Here is a 19,403-nt window from a genome sequence, read left to right as displayed (position 1 = left end):
CCAAAACAGCATGTGCTGTCAGAAACAGTGGAATGAGTACGATGTTCTTCGTTGCATGTAGGTAACATTGTGATCCATCTAGTCCTATAAGGCATATATACTTCATTGTGATTTTATTTGAAGTTGTGAATCATTAGTAAGCATAAGACCCTATTAAGCTGAATAATCACATGATGTGACTGTATTCTTTATTATATTAGCATTACTCTATGCACACATGTATATATATTTCTTTTTCAAAACTCAAATATGTAATAGTGATATTCTCCATTAGTTGTACATATGGCTATAATACATTCAGTCTTTACTGATGAGAAATCTTTTCATAATGCTCAACGTAGATAATCCTCATATTTCTATCAAATACCTTCATAAATCAAAATTTTCAGGCATTCATAGCAGTTTGTGAATGGTGCTGTTTATTTTTTGGGGTGATTACATCATACTGTGGAGAGTTAGTGTCCTAAAATTTAAAAAAAAAAAATTGCATCAAGACAAAGCGACTAAAACGCTGACTGTCATCAGATACAAAACGTGAAAATATCGTCACATGTCTGGGTATCCGTGACAAATAATTGCTGGGTTGTGGCTTTAGACGAATATGTCTTATTGGACAATTATGCCAGGCAGAATTACAATTATCACACGCGATAATTATAACACTTCATAACTGCAAACAATGATCAGACTCTAATGTTCCTTGTAACTACGCCATACAAAGGCTTCTGTCCATTCTCCTCCTGCTTCCCTCTCTGATCACTGATCTGATCTTATCTCAATTCCAATCTCCTTGGATCTGATCTGATCTGTCGCCATCTACCCTCTTAAAGTAGATCTTCATGTACTGCCAAGAGAACACCTTGTCCAAGTGTTCTCTCTGTCTTCAACACAGTGTTGGCTAGCATATCCATTGCTGCAGGAACTCAACAATTCGGTCTCTGTTGCCTAGGGAATTTCTTATGTAGCAGTCTGGCTATGTTTTCGTTTGTCACTGAAGTATGCATTCTTATGGTAGCCATTGCATAGCAATGGATGTCATATATCCAGCTTTTAGGTGCCCACAGTATTAAAAAGTCAACAGTGCAATACAAAGAGATGTAAGAATATATTAAAAAATGTAAACAGCAATGAAATAGGTCAGTTCTAACTTAATTTTTACATGAGACTGTGTGTTAAGTTTTGCTTTTTAGTATTGTTCTGACACACAGTTAGACTTTCCTTGTTTCGTCTATTTCTGAGATGCAAGGCAGAGTTAACTCACTGCAGCAATCAGTGCCTCATTGGCTAGAAGTTTTGTGTTTTAATTAACAGTTTGCTTATCATGATGCCAACAACAGTCCCAATTTACAACAAGCACACTTTTGTTTGTTGAAGCAACGGAAAAATGAATATTAAAACAAACCACTGCAGTGAAATTTTAAAAATCCAGATGTATGATTTCTGGCTTATCAGCTCATTGTTAGTTGAGTTTGTACAGTTATTAAAAACTAAGCCCATTCATTCGGCACAAAGTAGCAATTGTTGTCTCACATATTCATGAAGTAATATTTGAGATATTTACAAAATGAAAGAATTAAACAGTTATCAGTAATTACTGTGTTCAGTGCTTGTTTGTGGTACCTGTAATTATATTACTGTACAATATTTTATTCTGTGGGTTAGCTTTTTTTTTTTAAGTGCCTCATTAGTTCGTGACAATGGAGCAGTGGAGCTGAGAGAAAGAAATAAGGTGGTATTACTGTGAACATAAATGGAATAAAATGCCTGAAGACAATAAGTCAGTTGTTGCAGATACTAGAATATGTGATTTATTGCTGAGGAAAAAAATATGAATTTTGAAACTCAACAGTTGTGAAATACCAGGAAAACCATGGCCTGAAGTGTGGACTGCTTATCATTGTGTGCTGAAGTTAAGAAGCACACCTGGGTTATTACTAGACAAAACAGTAAACCTGTCAAAAGGAAAATGGAATAGAATTTCTGAAGAGTAATAGCCTGACAGAGGCAACTGGAAATAATCATACAATAAAGTCATCAAACCTTCAAATTAAAATTAAACATGTTAAACAGGAGGGGCACAACTCAGCATCAAAGACACATGATGAAGCACAGAGTGTACTGATGAAGGCATCCCTAAAATTTCTGCAGTCACTTAGAAACCACCACTAGCCTTTCAGACTCCTTACTACATTGCACAAAGGAACAGATCATTTTCCAACTATGAGATCTTGTAAAGTTGCAGCATACTAATAATGGCATAAACCTTGGTTCAGTTCTCCCTTCTAGGTATACTGCAGCCAATATAATTCACCATGTAGTGCATAAAATCAGGAAGATGAATGTGGTAGAAACAGTGACATTAGCCTGGTATGGATGGTTACCAACTATTTAGAAAAATGTACGTCCTGTCTTCAGGGCTGAAGTCATATCAATCCTGAAGGCAGTTATATCCACCCAGAAACAGAAACAAAACTACTTGTAGCTTGAAGTGCCCATAGCAACAGGCCTGCCAGTATAGGAGATGAACTATGCTCTATTTGAATTCTAATCCATTAGCATTTTCTGCTGGAATATTAATGTATGGAAGGAATGCTGTAGATGTTACAGTAGCCAGCTTCATCTGCAGCTGCATGAGATGTGTTTGCAAGACTCTAACTGCTGTCTCTGCTTCCTGCAGCTGACACTGTGAACGAAGGAGCTGGTGGTTCATTGTGTTAAGTTCCCGTCCTGCTGTAACAACAGTCTCATGTACGATGTCATGTACATTCTTATGAAGAGACATGTTGCGTTCGCCTGAAAAGTAATGAAAACACAAACTGTTATCCAATATATGTCAGACTCTATAGTTACACCTAAGCTTTATAATATTTGCCACATGAGAGGCAGACTTTATATTAGCTTCTGTTGGAAAGTTCCCGGACTAGCTCAAAAAAGAAATGCTGGCTTAACTTACTCAATTTTGGCTGTCATCTCCTTCAAACAGTCTCCTTGGGAACATATACAGCGATCCCATCATTTTTTCCACACTTCAAGAGCACCATGGAAGTTATTTTCCTTAATACCGTTGGGTACCGCTTGCAATTCCCTTTGGATGTCAGACACTGTTTCAAAATGTCCTCCCTTCAGTTTCATTTTCAATTTGGGAAACAAAGCAAAATCACACATGCCCACCCACACATCCCTGAAAACCAAAGAGTTTGTGACTAAAAACAACATGGTTATCATTCCCCTTTCTCCCTCCTCACCAGACTTAGCCCAATATGATTTAGCTTTGTTTCCCAAATTGAAAATGAAACTGAAGGGACGACGTTTTGAAGCAGTGTCTGACATCCACAGGGAATTGCAAGCAGTACTTGACATCATTGAGAAAAATGACTTCCACAGTGCTTTTGAAGCGTGGAAAAAATGATGGGATTGCTGTATACATTCCCAAGGATATTGTTTTGAAGGAGATAGCAGTCCGGGAACTTTCCGATACACACCATATTTGCATCATGAGAATAAAATAGTGATGGTACTATCTCAGAAGGGGGGCATGTGGTACAAGCCGGAAGGTCGCGGGTTAAACTCCTGATGAGGTCACTGGATTTTTTCAATTGACCTAATCCTTCCAGCTGCACTATGACCCTGGAGTTGCCTCAGCCTCTAACAGAAATGAGTACCAGGAATTAAATAAATCATTTTCCTGGGGAGTAAAGCGCGGCCGGCGCACAAGGCTGACAACCTTACTGCCATCTTTGAGCCGACTGTCTAGATAACATGGGACCCTCAACATCTCACAACCCCGTGGGTCTTCACAGCATCTTACAGGGATAGCTTCACTTTTACTTACTTTACTTACTATCTCAGAAGTTCACCTGGCTTGGCCAAAGAAATCCTACAAAAAATCTCAGACACTGTTAGTTATCCAGAAGTGCACTCATCCATTCCCCATGACTGACTTAATGGAGACCAGTGTCAAGTACAGTTTCAGCCTCAATCTAAAGGCATTAAAACCTTAATGAAATTAATGTATCACTCTGTTTATGGACAAGAAAGGAAATTACATTCTGTATGTTCACTGATCTTAACATTTAACGTTATGATTTTAATTATCTCCTATAAAAATATTTGTACGAAAATACTGTGAGAGTATGGGTGAATGTATTTTATTAAGTGGTTAGTAGATCCCTCACAATGTTAGCCAGTCTGTCGGCTTAGATTCAAACTCAGGAAATCCCAAATTCAAAACAAAGAGTGTGATTCTCATCATGAAATGTCATTTCAAATTAAATTCTTAGTAACATTCATACTTACGAAGTCTTTTATGCAACAGTGTACTGTATATCACACCATCAGATTTCTTTTTCTTTGCAGGAACTTTGATGTTTCTTTTGATCCCGGACGTCAAAGATGCCAGAGACAATACACTGGCAGCACTGCTCACACTGCTCACACTCCCAGCATCTAAGAGAAAATTATAAAACTTTATTTCACTGTTCATTTGAAAAAGTTGAAATTAATATCATAATAAAGCGAAGTAAGTAAATATGTGTGGGCAGAAGCAGAGCAAAGTCACTACTTGAATATTGTATTTAAGCATCCTGTTGCACCAGTGTATCAATTATTTCATATAACATTTCCGTCACTAACGCAACAGAAGGTTAGTGTCACTTTAATTCTTCATTCACGACATATTTTGGCCATACAGGGCAATCATCAGACGTCTGTTGCTATCCTAAACTGTTGTACTGTACTGAATGTCACAATTTAATGTGGCTAGTTATCAGTACTCCTTAATTAAAATTCATTTTAAAATAAGTCAATCATTGTATTAAATTTAATAAAAACACTTAATTCCAATCTTCTTATGGGACCTATTAGTGCAATCTTTGGCAGTGTGGCTTGTGTTCGTATTTCATGTAGTTCATGGATGTTGGTGTGAATGCTGATTTCTCTTCTATATGTCCCTTTAGCTGCAGACCCATAAACCAACGTGTGTAATTGTATTGTTGTTTACCTGGTGCATGTGTGCAGCATGCAGTAAAGAATTAACAGTATCACACCTCACAGTTTTAAAATTGTTATGGGGAACAGAAGATAAGAAGAAAGAGAGTTTTATTTTTTAAATGTATGGTCTGGATTGAAAGAGACAAATATCATATTTTAGTGACGACTTTCACACTTCAGTTCATGTGTACTGTGACGTGATGATTCTGGGGGACAGAAAAGCTGAGGTGGTAATAAAATTCTGACTGGTTGAGCCTGCTGCATACCTCTGGGTCAGTGGTAGATTATTATGGAGTGTCAGCAGAATCATAACTGCAAGAAGGAAGCCATGTACTTGGAGAAAATTCTTCCTCAGTGCCCCTTTGTCCCTCACATACCCCACATGGAGTACTTTAATCTGAACACAAGCCTCCTTGGTCACAAGGTCACCTGCCTGGGCTATTCCAGAGACTATTATCAGGGAAATATAAATTTTATGTTAAAGTTCACTGGAAGTAAATTCTGTAGAGACATTAATATCCAAAGCTATATTATAACTCCTTTATTAATTTCTCTGCACACTTCTGAAACGTATCGAAGGAGATAAGTTTGGAATATCTTTGCTCACCTTCTTCATGTTCTTCATCTGATTCTGGAGCTTCCCCTGCTATTATTATTCCCTGTGGATTACTTGGACCTGAATGCTTCACTTTCAAGCTTTTGGCCTGTAATTATATAAAGACATTCATTGAGAAAGTTTAATAGGGTACTATTACAAGAATGGAAAATTGCACTCCAATCTGTTATAGGGTTCAGAAACATACTGCTCTTCACAATTCTGCATCCCACACTCATTTTGGTATTCATTGATTCCTGTTCTGTTCTACTCTATACAAAGCGGTTCACTACTATAGACAGATACATGCACATTCATAAATTCTGTCATAATAAAGTGAACTAACAGCAGATATACTGAATTGCATTGGCAAAAATTGCTGGTGTTTCTGTTCTGCGTTTATTGACTTAATGTGGATGATAACAATACATTCATATTTCTTAAAATGGTGTAGACATGTTGAAAAAAAGAGTGTCACTTCCATAAAATATTCAATTAAGTGACTTTATATTGGTATTTAATACTGTCACATGTTAGTGCCTAGACATGGGGTGTGGAATGATAATTGGATTTACTAAAGACATAACTCATAACTGCAAGTAACTATAACAGTCTCACTGATTTACACATGCTGAAGATTGCTGTAACTACAGCATACATAAAGTCTCCTCTGTCTTCACTATCTGTAGCTTGCTAAAGGCTTCCATGCTGACATCCTTGCTGGTTTGTCCCACTGGTCATTATTATATAGCCTTGGAACAGACCACACAGAAAACACTGCTCCAATGGTTGCTCTACTGATATGTGATGTGTCAAATGGGCTCTTGCCCAGTGATGGTCCATGTCTGTTGAAGTGGGGGGCATGTTTACCAGCCACTGGCTAGCAAGAGCCGCCTGTTCTGGCTCTGCTATTCAGGCTTTCACCCATTATGTCACAATATGTTCCATCCACAAATGTCAGGTCCATAAATGACCAACTAACTGCTGAGTGTTTCTTCTACAGCACAACCACTATCTCTGAGAGGATCCTTCATATTCTCATTTCCAGCAACTGTGGTGGGTGTTAAAAGAGTCTTCTACTGCTACCAGACTGGAAGATCTCTGATACCGGTAGCCAAATGGATGCATTGTCATGCAACATAACTATTGATGTGTCCAAAGCAGTCACTTTCATCATACTGCTGAACAAAGACAAAACTCCAAGCACTTGCTGCATTAGTGTGCACTGAGAACTTGGTTCTGCAGGACTGCATGGTAGAGAATAAAATGACAGACACGTAGGCCACATTCAGTATTATCTTAATATCTGTTGGCTATTAGCAAAGTTTCTTTTGATGAGGAGACTGAATGCATGTTATTCACTTGGCTGCTGTTTCAGCTCAGGCTTGTACGACCATGCCCGTATTTCAACCATTGCTATGATGCTGTGCAGGAATGCATCAACTTCCTTGTGGTGGAATTCCAGGCAGAAGTTAGCAAGTACCTTGTTTTCTTCTCAGAGATGAAGTGGGGATCCAACATGATGTGATCTTGCATGTTCCAAGAATGCCTTTCAGGATGTGCCAATCTTCAATGAATTTTAAAAATTGTAATTAAAGCTTCTCCCAACATGAGCAATTACAGTGAAACAACCTGCATCATACAATAAATACACATGATTATGGCCATGCATGGCTGAAACGTGTTACGAATAATTGCAGTTAAGCCTCTGACTTATATGTGTTCGAGTTACACAGATCTGCAGGTATGTGGATACACAAGTATGTTTTTTTTTTATTTCAACAGTTTGGGTATTTGGATGTCTACTGTTATCAGTACTAGATACAGAGGACCTCTGTACTATAGTACACTATTATATGATATGTTGTGATACAGCTTTATTGTACATACATTTTTAGCTTTAATTATCTGTTGAAAGAAATGTGTATGTTGAAAAAGACACATTTAAGCACTGCTGACTTACATGTTTTCCAACTTACAGAACAGCCTTTGGAACAAAGTAACTGTGTAAATTGGAGACTTACTGTAAATGAAAGTAATGTAGCAGTGAAGAACAGTCACATAACCACAGAACATTAACAAAAGCTGCAAAAAAGACGACAGTTTTAATAATAAAATTAACTACACATTGCAACAGAATGCTGAAATATAATAGTATGATGTAAGTTTTAATTCATCAGTTTCACTGCCAATGAACTGTGCATTCAGCTGCTATTATGCAGTTCTGTTCATGTTGAGCAATATCATCATTAATCTTTTTTCGAACCCTTGTACAAACCTCTGCTTCTCCACTTCAGTTCTCAGCAAACTGAAATAAGTCATAGAAAAGTTACAAAAACTTGGGAAATATGCAGAATTGGAGCCCCCTGTTCTAGCAGTTACAACCTTACCGAGCTGTGAGTTGCATAAAAAGACTGGTGCAGTGTTGTCAGTTATTTTACATATACTGGAAAACATTTTCTATGACCCGTTCAAGTTCCATGACAATCATAAAATGTACAGTTTAATTACTAGAAGTAAGGCTTTCATGACAAAAGTAAAACAGTAGATAATGAGTCACCAGGATATGAAATCATGTTTAACAACTGAAATGTAAACATTATGCAGCAAAATGCAAAGTTCAAAACAGTAAAATCCATCTACTCTATGAATTGAGGTACGTCATAACTTATGTAGGCAACCTTAAGGAAGAAAAGTCCGTCTGAATTTCTCACTCACATTAGAATACAGGAAGTATGCTGAAAATAGAATTTAGTAACTTCATAATGATGACATACTGGTCTACATCACTAACTGACCATTTTTTTTATTGCTAGTAGGGTGGAACTAAGTCCCTTGTACTGCGGCCACTTCTGGCCTATTGCACCAGCTGCAGATGATAGGTGAGGGTGATTGTGGAGCAATTAGTGGAATGAAGATTGGCAGGGGAAACCGAAGTACTCTGAGAAAACCTGCCCCAGTGCCACTTTGTCCACCACAAATCCCACTTGACCAGACCCCCGATTGAACCTGGGCCACCGCAATGGGAAGCCAGCGACTAACCGCTTGAGCTATGGTGCAGCCACTAACTGACCATGGTGCACCCTCAATCCCACAGGAGACGGAGTATATATATGGAAAAGGAAATGTTTATAACAACCCAAGCACAGTAGTCATCTTCATATGTGACATATTAGCAATCACTTTTTATTCAGACATACTGATGAAATGAGGGATATGGAGGTGGAGGGCCTCCAAGCCACTCTAATCTAATCATCTGCTTACTCATTTAAATGTATTTACAGCAAACTAAGAAATGCCCAATGAAAGTTATGAAAGGAATTTTGAATGCTTGGGAATATGATGAACTGCTACATATACATACATAATGTATTTTTCATAATGTCTTATCAAACTAGGGCACACAATAGCATAGTTGGCTGAGGCACTATGCTACAAGCTGGAAGGGTGCTGGTTCGATTTCTAATGAGGTCATTGCATTTTTCAATTGACATAATCTTTTCAGCCGCACTATAGCCCTGGGGTTGACTGAGCCTCTAACAGAAATCAGTACCAGGAATCTACCTGGTGGTGAGGGTGACCAGCACATAAGGCTGAGAACCTTACCGCCACCTATCAGCCAACTGTCTAGAAAATGTGAGAGCCTCTACCTCTCAGAACCCTATGGGCCTTCACAGCCTGTTACAGGGATAGCATTACCATTTTTTTATTCACTTTTGTGTTATTAAACCAAGAAGTACTATTTTGTGACTCCTAAGCACATACCTGCATTCTTATAAAACAGATGACTATAAGGCTGACAATTCTAAAATACTTACAACTGTTACATTAACCTCTTCCTCACTGTCAGACTCTGGTGCCTCTCCTGGCACTATGTATGGTTTATGCTCCATCAGTGTATATTTCTGTGCTGAAATGGGCATAAATGTATTAAGAGACTTATATAATCGATAGGATTAAGAACAAGTATAACATTTTACAATGAAGTCTTTCTGGGCAGTCATCAACATCAACATTAACTAAAACTCTGGAACATTTCACAAATTGTCCTATCACTGTTATGAATGACTAATGTGATGACTGACCCAACCTGGCTGATACAGAACATGCAAACCTAACACAGGTGACTCTTCACTGGCCGGAAACTGATCTAAGGGAGAGGAATAGGCAGACACACGCAGTAACATATATATGAGGGGCAGTCAATTGAAAACGGGTTGGAAGCCAAAACATATTAAAGAACATTTCTTATATTGGTGAATGGATTATTGGCCACTTATATGCACCACTCAAAACTACAAGTAATTATAGTGTCACTGCTAATCTCCACAATTCACAGATCCCACAGCGCCCACTAAGCCTTTTTCCAGTTTGCTGTGACTTCAACAGCCGTTCCTTAACAACGGCTTTAACAGTGGAGATTCTTCAGCTTCCCACGCTCATATGCCACAAATGAACTCTTGTCAACTGTCAACTCAATCATAGCGCCATCTTTCCTCACCCTCCCTTGCAGAGCTCGACTCAACTGCCAACCCTCAACTAACTGGGTTGCAGGCTGGTGGCAATTTCACGCCAGCCTCGTAGTCTTCTCTTTACAGGCTGACTTTCAAATGACAACTTCTCGATATGGACCACATAAATAGCAACACCTTTCCATTGTAACTGTATTGTGTGTGTCTCGTTTCCGCAGGAACATGTTTACCAAGTCACTGCTCAAAAATGCATGCTCCTCGCGATCGTTGCATAGCAACGGTACTACACGCTACATTGCTCCTCCTTCAGGCTCTTCGTCCCGAATAGCATACAGATGTACCATGATTTCCTTTCCGAGGGCTATGCTTATAACGTCTGTGCTCTGTCTTACCTTCCTCCCTGTGGCTCGGTTTTCCGCGGTGTTTACTCTCCAACCGTTCCCGCTGCTCCCTCCTCAAGGCCGGTTGTCCCAATGACTACCTGATTAGGTGTCAGTCAATCCAGGGTTATCACCATCCTGCTTTTCCAATGAGTGGGGGCCAAAAGTTCTGAGAGTGGTTAATGCTCCTGTATCCATGGCTCTGAAGCTGTTGTTAGTGGTCTCTTCTTCCATTTCAGAAGGGGCCGACACCTTGGCAATTTCCAGTCACTCATTTTCCACAACTCGCTGGAAATCCCGACTGCTCACTTCACGACATCCAACTGGGCAGTTTGTCTGAGGGCCTCATATAATAATCTTCTGGCTTCCCAGACATAGGCCCTGTCTCCTGCTTTGTTCTCTGGGGTTGTTGCCGGTTGTCCTCTCCTTCCTCCGACGCAACTGCTGTATTGAGCCTTGGTTAATTATTCCTGTGATGCCTTCCGGCTTTGCCCGACGTCTTTTGACGAACGGCCGCCTTTTCGATGTTTCCTTTGCAACATTGTCCCTGGTCGGCTTTTTTCAGTCATCTCCGTTCGGCCGTCGGTACTGTATGACCGCGTCCCTTACGCCATGTCACTCCTACACAGCGGATCATCCCTCTGCGGGCGGCAGCCAACTTCTTCCGGGACCAACCATTGCCCTGGGTCCGTTTCTTCTGCTAACCGCGGCGCCTTACGGCTATATGCCGGTTCTCATGCCGAATCTTCAGTACACTAAGTTTCCACTGCGGCTTCTGCCTTAGGGATCTCCTCATGCTCCACCTCGGCGTCTGCCTCCATAGTGTGTCATTTCACACCAACCTCCTAGTCTTCTCTTCACAGGCTTTCAACTGACGACTGAACTGGATTCAAAGTAAAGTCAAGATCACTTTATGACTGGATGCTTACCGCCAGTCCGGTTTTGCGCCAAGCCCCTTGACACACGACCGAACTTTTTCTTTCAACTGAACCCTCGCTGTCGTAGTCCTTATGTAACGCCCTCTCTGACGAGAAGTTGGGTTTGTCTCTTATGAATATGCTTGGCCTTTCGTCAAGAGTTCGTATCGCACATATAACATGTTATTAAAAATTCTTCCTTTCGCACTATATACAAGTCCTCTATAAGTACAGACTCTGCAAAGCAGATCATGCCTATCTTATGTAACTTATGCTACAACGGCACCTTAGTCACGTGAATAAGCTTGACCACCGCCAAGTTTAAGCCTCTTTATATTTTCTGAGTCTGGCTAGGCCTTGTTCTATACCGCGTACATGTTCGTTCTCATGATTTTGTATTACTTCTGCTTGTTGTTTGCAAAATTGTATTATATAATCGTATACATACAGAAGACTGAGGGCCGTGTAAATCGAGGACCGGTGTGCACCTTGGAAAATTTCCACTGGTGCGAAGAACCTTGTTTTGTGAACTGCGGTGTCCCAATTGTCTTGTTTTTAAACTCCTTGTCACGTATCACAGAAGTCACTCTTGTTTCCATTGTAACTACTGTTGTGTGCGTGTCGTTAAAGCTGGAACGTGTTTGTGGAACCGTTGTTGAGAAACGCATGTTCCTTCTTGCGATCGTTGCATAGCAACGGTGTTACATGTTACAATGTTAACAGTGAACCAATGCTGCTCAAATGTCAAATGATCAGACTTCATCCCACCTCACTCTATCCTACTTTTTTTTTCCTTGGCACTACAGCCCCAGTGGGCCTAGGCCTACCTCCATGAACTTCTCCGTTCACTTCGGTTTTTCTAGATCTTACACATTCGGTAGGACTCTTTGGGCGGGTGGTCAGCTCGTCGCAAGGCCTCTACCTATACACAAACACAGAAAAATGCACACACACACACAAATTAAACATCCATGCTCTGAGCAGGATTCGAACCCACGATCCCGGTTTCCAAGCGAGCGAAGACAGTACACGCCTTAGACCGCTGGGCTACCGTGACCGGCTCTCTATCCTACCGTAGCAGAATATAAGCCTTAGTCGCTTATGAAACTTCTTTTTTTACCTCAAAACCATATTAACACCATCCATATCGATCCATATCAAATCTCTATGCAATTTTTCGGGAAAGTGAGTTGCCCTACTACTTCGTATTCGGCACGTCCCAGGTTGAAATTTTGGTTCAAAGACTGGGTACCCCGAATTTTTCGTGGTTTCCATGGGCTCCTGTACGCAAATGACGGGAAAGTACCTCAAATTTGTCTACGCCGCCTTCCTTTCACGTTGACTAATTCGTATGAACAACCGTCAACATTGGCAGTTACATCTTAACCTACTGACAGCGTCGGTAATGAATACAAATAAATAGAATATCAGATCTATATATTGTATACATTACATGTGTCACATTCTTCAATAAAAATCAGAAAAATGATATATTGGATGACACAAGAACATGAAGATGATGCATGAATGATTGTAAAATTCTTATGGGCTGACTAGGTATAAGTATGGGGGGCTCAGTAGTTCACCAACACAACTCATGAGGAGATAACACTTACCAGCAGTAAGCTTAACCACTTGACCTTCTCATTGTTCTCATTTCCAAGACACGCACATATGCTAGGCGGTCTGTAGATGGTAGCACAATCATTAACAGCACTCCGCCGATCACGGAATACAACGCTACCTGTTGCTATCGCTACCGACGCTACGATCGCTACTAGCTGTACATAGCAGTACATAGCACGGATATAATATCAGTTTGACGAGTTTGACTAATGGAACGTTTCTAAATGTTTCAGTGACTGTGTAGTTATCACCACACTATTGTATTTCATTCGTTTGTCCTTGTTAATACATCATGCTTCGGCCTTAAATGGCCATGCTGAGGCCATATCTTTCACTCACCAGCCATGGAAACCACACGCAATATAATAGGTCAATGGCAGCATGACAACTGAAATCTGCGTACACGAAGCTTAATCTCTGAATTGTGAAGAACGACACCAACAGAACCACGATTTACAATATCGTTCAACAGAATTACATTCCACTTTACACGCATGGCCTTATGAGGCCGAAACTTATTTCAGTCATAAAAAGAAGTGATTGGAATATGTCCACTAATCTCTGACAGTATGACAATCGCGTAGCTTATTTAGTAATCCGTGCACGCTAGCATTGAAACAGTCTGCGAAGGTTGCAATATTGAGTGTTGCCTAGCAATGTGTGATAAGTAGCAACCATCAGCGTTAAGTTGCGTTGCGTAACAGTGCGTCTTAGTATGTGTGAAGTGTAAAGGGTGTTGGAGTGATTATTTTCTGGGTAAGTTGTATTATTTAATCACCAATAAAACCCTAGGTGTATGAAATACAAAATTGTGTTGCGGTGCTGCATAGAAAATATTCTACACGTTTTGACCAACGAGTCGGTTATGTATGTGTCTTTTTGTAGCGGTACGGATGAGTAAGGTTAGGTTCCATGTTTATATTTTGTCGTTAGAACGATACGATATATGCTTGTTATTTTTCTGCTGCAATTGCGAGGGTGTGTAGATTGAGTAGCAGTTATTATTCCATACATGAAATGTGTTGACCTAGTGCCAGACGTTCCAACATGTACTCCTGTTGCTGTATTGGTTGTGCGGATTTTAGTGTATATGATGTTATTGTTGGGATTCACGCCCCCTTGGTTGTCACCAAATTGATTACTTGTAACGAAAGTATGAATGTAAAGTGTACAGATAAAGTTATAGTTCATGTTATTGATTAATTAAACACTACATCATATAGATGTATATGGGAGTAAATGTATAGATCCCACATATTCTTGACCTCGGCACTGGCGCAAGTTGGAGGTGTGTGGTCAGCTTCACGCACTGACCACTTTACCTCTGGAGAAAGAGTCCCCCACTTCCCATTACATAGAAGGCTGGGTGGCCCCCAGAACCAATCTGGACGATGTGGAGGAAAAAAAAAAATCTTGCCCATTCCAAGAATCGAGCCCTGACAATGTCTCTTTATTTCTTTTCAGGCAGAACTGTGGACAGTTTTCTGTATGCTGTATTGAAGAACCCATATGTTTACAGTGTCATAAAACAGAAGTGAAAGATTCCACTGTTTTATTGAGTTAAAGCACAGAAAGAAAAGATTGTGAAGTTCTTTAGACAGCTCTTCTTTGCTGGCATCCAGTGATTCTGGACATAATTCTTTTCCCCTTTCAAAATATGTTAATGAGATAAAAAGTCCATAAATAATGGAGTTAAGTTCTGATTGTGAGTCCTTACCGATAAGAGTGAGAAAATCCAGGAAAGAGAAAAAACACAAACGTAGACTCTCTGATTCAGAAGATGTTCATGTTGTACATGATGGACATAATGGAAAACACCACAGACACAGATGTCACCATCATAATCATCACAGACATGGCCACAGCCACAGCAGTAGAGTGAAGGAAGGAAGGGTGCATAAACGCACGTGTCCGAAACATAAAATGTCACTGGAAGCTGTGAAAGTAAAACAAGAGCCCATGTATGAGGATAATGGCAGAATAAGACAGCCACATTCATCACATATGAGAATGGAAAGAAGAAGAGCCACATCAGAAGATGGCCTTGAAGATCAGGTAGCAAGGTGAGTGATGTTTTAAACACAAGGAGTTTTGAGATTTTCATGGCAGCCCATAATCATTATACATCTTTTGGGTATTCCATTGTACCGACCATGAAGGATGCAGCAGGAAGGTCCTCTCAAACAAATGATATTTTTGTGCCATTCTGACATGGACTGTAGTTGTGTTTATAATGATTATATATGCAAGCTCCTTTAGCACCCATCTACATATCATATTGTCATGTGTTTGCTAGGCAGTTGTGTGGATTCTTGGATTTGAAAGAATATTTATTGGACAGTCACTTTTACACTCACACTTAAATTATTCTCCACTCATAACGTCCTTTAGACATATCCTCTCCAATGTTACAACGCTTGCACTGCTAATCTTGGCTCGTTGTAATCTCCTTGTATCACTTTGTATCTCAGCTCATTGTAATCTCTTTGTATCACTTTGTATCTTGGCTCATTGTGATCTCTTCATATCACTTTGTATATTGGCTCGTTTCAATTCTGACCTGGTCGTCCCATATACCCTACTGTCGGACAGGCTTGAAGACACCTTGGTCAGGGGTTCCATTTCACGTATTCTATCCGCCAGTAGCTAGTGTTTTTCTCATTGTAGCAGGAACTTCACTAGTTAGCTAGCATATTCTCATTGCTACGAGTTTTCCTAGCTGTTGTCATGCAACTTCCTTGAACAATTTGTTGCTTAGGTTTGCTAGCTGTTGTATAGCAATGGATGTGTTCTGATTCCAAGCCGTTGTAGTGGGAACATTGCTCGTTGCCTGGGGAATCAACCCTGATCTCAACCATTGTGGCTTTCTGGCGGCACGCCACAGTATGTTACTAAACTGTGGTCCGTAGTTGTGTTTATAGTGATCACATATGCAAACCCCTTTAGCACCCATGTACATATAATATGTTACTAAACTTACTGCAGAATTCATATTTTATGTATGCTTTCTAGACCAAACACAAACACAGTGTAAAATTAAATTAAAGTAGCATATCTGAATTCAGATATATAAAAATAAGTTCAAATACGTGTGTAAGTATGTCACTAGTACACCTAAAGTCATTTGTTAGTGAATAGCATAATGGTAGCATACGAACTATGAGTAACTGGTCGCTGTATTCTAAACATAAATCCTACACAAATATCTGTATCTTATAGACAAAAGCAACAAAGTAAGTATAAGCTTTGATACACCTTGAAACCTGGCAATTCCAGGCATCATACTCATTCAGAACCTCATTTCCTGTTCTCCTTTCTCTATATGTCATGGTTCACCTCTTCACATTTAGTTTACTCTCATACCTTGTAGATGGAGGTTCGTCTGAAACACTGGTACATATCTGCTGAATTGCATGGCACCACATTGCAGAAAACCGATCTTAGCATTCACTGCTGTGAGAACCTCAGATCCCAGCTACCAGGGTTCTTTGTTTTGCAAAGAATACTTGATGACTGTTCCTTTTCCTTCCCCCAAGCTTTGTCTTGTTTTAAAACAAGAAAAACTAAACATAAAGTATCAGATTGCAAGACTCTCTTTAACTGAGCAGACAAACTGCAAATTCAGGTTCTTATCGAGAATGGTGTGGTTTGCTGAAATTCTGACACATCTATTTGATTTGATGATGATCGAAATTCTTGGCCTCCTTCATCAAGCTAACATTATCCCTGTTTTTTCTTAGTTATTTAGAATCCAGATGATGGACAAAGTCTGAAAACCCAGTATCTCTGTGGAACATTATCCTTGTTCTTCAGTGTTGCAGACCATTTGCTTCTGACTTCTGACTGTCCTCTTGCCTGTGACACCACCCAGGCAGCTTGGAATATGACTTTCTTTGTTCGCTATACACTGTCTGAAACATCTGCAATGTTTTCATCACAAATGTTTCCAGTCACTGGCTGTTTATTTGTACATTTTGAGAACTTCCATATATTGTGCTAGCCTGAGAACAACAACAATTATGGATGTACACATCTTTCGATGTTACACCAGTTATGTGGAATGTCTTCAGTATTTTGAATTAACACTTCTACGAAAACAGAAGACCAATTGTTATCTGTATCTTGATATCTGCTGGCATGTCACCCTTGTTTAGTTAGAGCAACTCTGAACTGTTCATACAGGGAAGTTAACTAACTTCATGGACCACTTTAGGGCATTTTGTTTCATGGTGAGCAGTGCAATTCATGGAGGGAAATCTGTTTATGATTTGTCAGCAGTGGGTGGCAGTTATCAGCTCCAGTAGCCATTTTGTTCTTACTTAAAGACTAGTGATTGATGTGTTATGTCATGGTGCAGTATACTTCAGAGCAATGTAAATTATTGTATGCTGTGAAATACAGACATACAAGAAAGTGTTGGTAAAAACTCTGACAAAAATTTCAGTATGGAAGAGTTCCCAGCAAACAAACAGTTCACATTTTCATGAATAAACTTAGAACAACAGGACTGTTAATAGACAAGAGACAAAAATGTTAGTGCTGAGTGCTTTATGAGAAGAAGTTAAATGATACAGGATCCAGGTTTGAACATACACCTATAAATCACTAAAATGTCTGGTTCAAATGACTGGGGTGTCAGAGTCAAGTGCAAGAAGGGAGACAGAGTTACTGAAGCTGAGACCCTATAATACAACAGTAATTCATGCCTTGCAGCTGCATGATCTAGCTGGCAGAGTTCATTTTTGCAGTTGGTTTCTGCAGGTGGAATTTATCTGCAGTTGACATTATTTTCGAATAAAGCATGGTTTCACTTACAGGGACAAATAAATACACAAAATAATCGCTACTGGAGTTCACAGAATCCACATCTAACCTATGAACTTTTGCTCCATGCAGTGAAAGTTGGTGTCTGGTGTGCTGTAAGTACAAGAAAGATTGTTGGACCTGTGTTTTTTAACAAAACAGTTAATTGTGAAAGATGTTGTCACATGTTAGTGAATAGACACAGGATTTGGATTCATAATTGGATTTATTGAATGCTCATAAATAGTAACTACAAATAATTATAATAATGTCATTAATCTGCACACTGTACAAATTACTGTAGCACATGCTAAGTCTGAGCCTATTATAGTCTTCACTGGTCATTGCTAGGTAGTGGCTCCCAGCAGTGGATGTTCCTCTGCTTCTGTTGATGAATGCAAAAGATCTGATCTGTAGTTGATCTGTTACATCGAAACCCACACTGATGATCCCCAGTAATTTCATCTATATATGGACTTAACCTTGAGGGAAGAATATTGGATACAATTTTATATGAAGTTGATAGCAGTGATAATTACTACAGTCAGTTTTATCACCCTTCTTGTGAACTGGTACAACAGTAGACTCCTTCCAATGATCAGGCAATTCTTCCTTATGCCAAATAGAAGCAATTAGATTGTGGATCTTAGAATGTAATATTTCACCTCCTGCTTGAATAAGTTCTGCCAGAATCTGATCACTACCTGTCAATTTTTACAGTTTCAATTTTGCAATAGCACTTTCAACTTCAAAAGGGCTAGGATCAGGTCCTAACGGCTCAGCTGTATGGATTTCTGTCTGCCTAACATCACTGACCCTATGTACATTCAATAACTGAGAGAAGTGATTCCTCCACCTATTCAAAATGTTGTGGGAATCTGTAAGCAGATCACCATTCTCATCCTTCACTAAGCTACTGCTAGGGTGGTAACCCCTCTTAAAGTCATTTATTCCTCTATACAGATCTCTAATGTTCTTGTTCTTACTGTTCATTGCAAGCTCATCAAATATGTCTTTCAGATATTCCCTCTTTTTGTTCCTCAAATGCCTGCTGGTTTCACGTCTTATATTGTTCACATTATCCCCATTTAACTTGCTTGGATCCTGTAACCATTGCAATTTGGTCTGCTTTCTTTGATCTAATAATTTTGAACATCCTTCTTCAAACCATGGCTTATGCTTCTTCGGTTCTTAACCCTTCCGCGCGGTCATTTAAATTCCGCGGCCGTCTCTCCGGCGGTAATATATTCAGCCGTCCATTTAAATTTTGTAAGATTTGAGGCTTTCACGGCGGTGACTAACACCACATATACACGGTGCCAAATCCCAGAAGACTGCTTTCTTCATTTAAATTTTGCTCGAAAATGATTTATTCATCATTGTTCTTAAATTATATGAGATAGGAACATTAAACTTTCACTAAAATGATCTTAAAAGGTGGTTTTATAACCTTACCTTATAATATGAGCGCCCTGTATCTCGGCAGTGGAAGCAGGTTGTTTAGTATTTGAGCAGTGAATGGTACGCCTTGAAGGATGAAACTTTCACTAAAATGATCTTAAAAGATGGTTTTATAACCTTGCCTTATAATATGAGCGCCCGGTATCTCGGCAAATGAAGC

The 19,403-nt window shown here is 39.6% G+C and overlaps 2 protein-coding genes across 4 annotated transcripts in view; one reads left to right on the top strand and one right to left on the bottom strand.

Moving 5' to 3' along the window:
- Nucleotides 1–153: 153 nt before the first annotated feature.
- LOC111864916 (biogenesis of lysosome-related organelles complex 1 subunit 3) lies at nt 154–11,400 on the bottom strand. The gene is made up of 5 exons (XM_023852530.1): nt 11,366–11,400; nt 9,403–9,494; nt 5,597–5,693; nt 4,297–4,446; nt 154–2,793 (listed from the first exon to the last, which is right to left on the bottom strand). Exons 2-5 carry the CDS (start codon nt 9,475–9,477, stop codon nt 2,534–2,536), a joined length of 582 nt encoding a protein of 193 aa, XP_023708298.1. The 5' UTR covers nt 9,478–9,494; nt 11,366–11,400; the 3' UTR covers nt 154–2,533.
- Nucleotides 11,401–12,997: 1,597 nt separating this feature from the next.
- The window catches only part of LOC111864915 (smad nuclear-interacting protein 1), a 13,078-nt gene continuing 6,672 nt past the window's right edge, over nt 12,998–19,403 (top strand). For all 3 annotated transcript variants that reach the window (XR_002842871.2, XR_002842870.2, XM_023852529.2), the window contains exons 1-2: nt 12,998–13,735; nt 14,444–15,042. Coding sequence is in view for 1 of the 3 variants with exons in the window: in XM_023852529.2 (XP_023708297.1) it covers nt 14,666–15,042 (377 nt within the window). In the remaining 2 variants the exon portion in view is untranslated. The remainder of the gene's footprint in view (nt 13,736–14,443; nt 15,043–19,403) is intronic.

This window comes from Cryptotermes secundus, unplaced genomic scaffold (assembly GCF_002891405.2).
Source record: "Cryptotermes secundus unplaced genomic scaffold, Csec_1.0 scaffold62, whole genome shotgun sequence".
Lineage (NCBI taxonomy): Eukaryota > Metazoa > Arthropoda > Insecta > Blattodea > Kalotermitidae > Cryptotermes > Cryptotermes secundus.
This window is presented reverse-complemented; position numbering and strand designations above follow the sequence as displayed.

Bases quoted from the DNA above. Each gene is read 5' to 3' on its own strand.
- LOC111864916 (XM_023852530.1), bottom strand. From the start codon at position 9,477: ATGGAGCATAAACCATACATAGTGCCAGGAGAGGCACCAGAGTCTGAC. The intron at 5,694-9,402 runs GTAAGTATTTTA...ATATAATTACAG, and splicing joins AAGAGGTTAATGTAACAGTT to GCCAAAAGCTTGAAAGTGAA. The intron at 2,794-4,296 runs GTAAGTATGAAT...ATTACTTTTCAG, and splicing joins ACTGTTGCATAAAAGACTTC to GCGAACGCAACATGTCTCTT.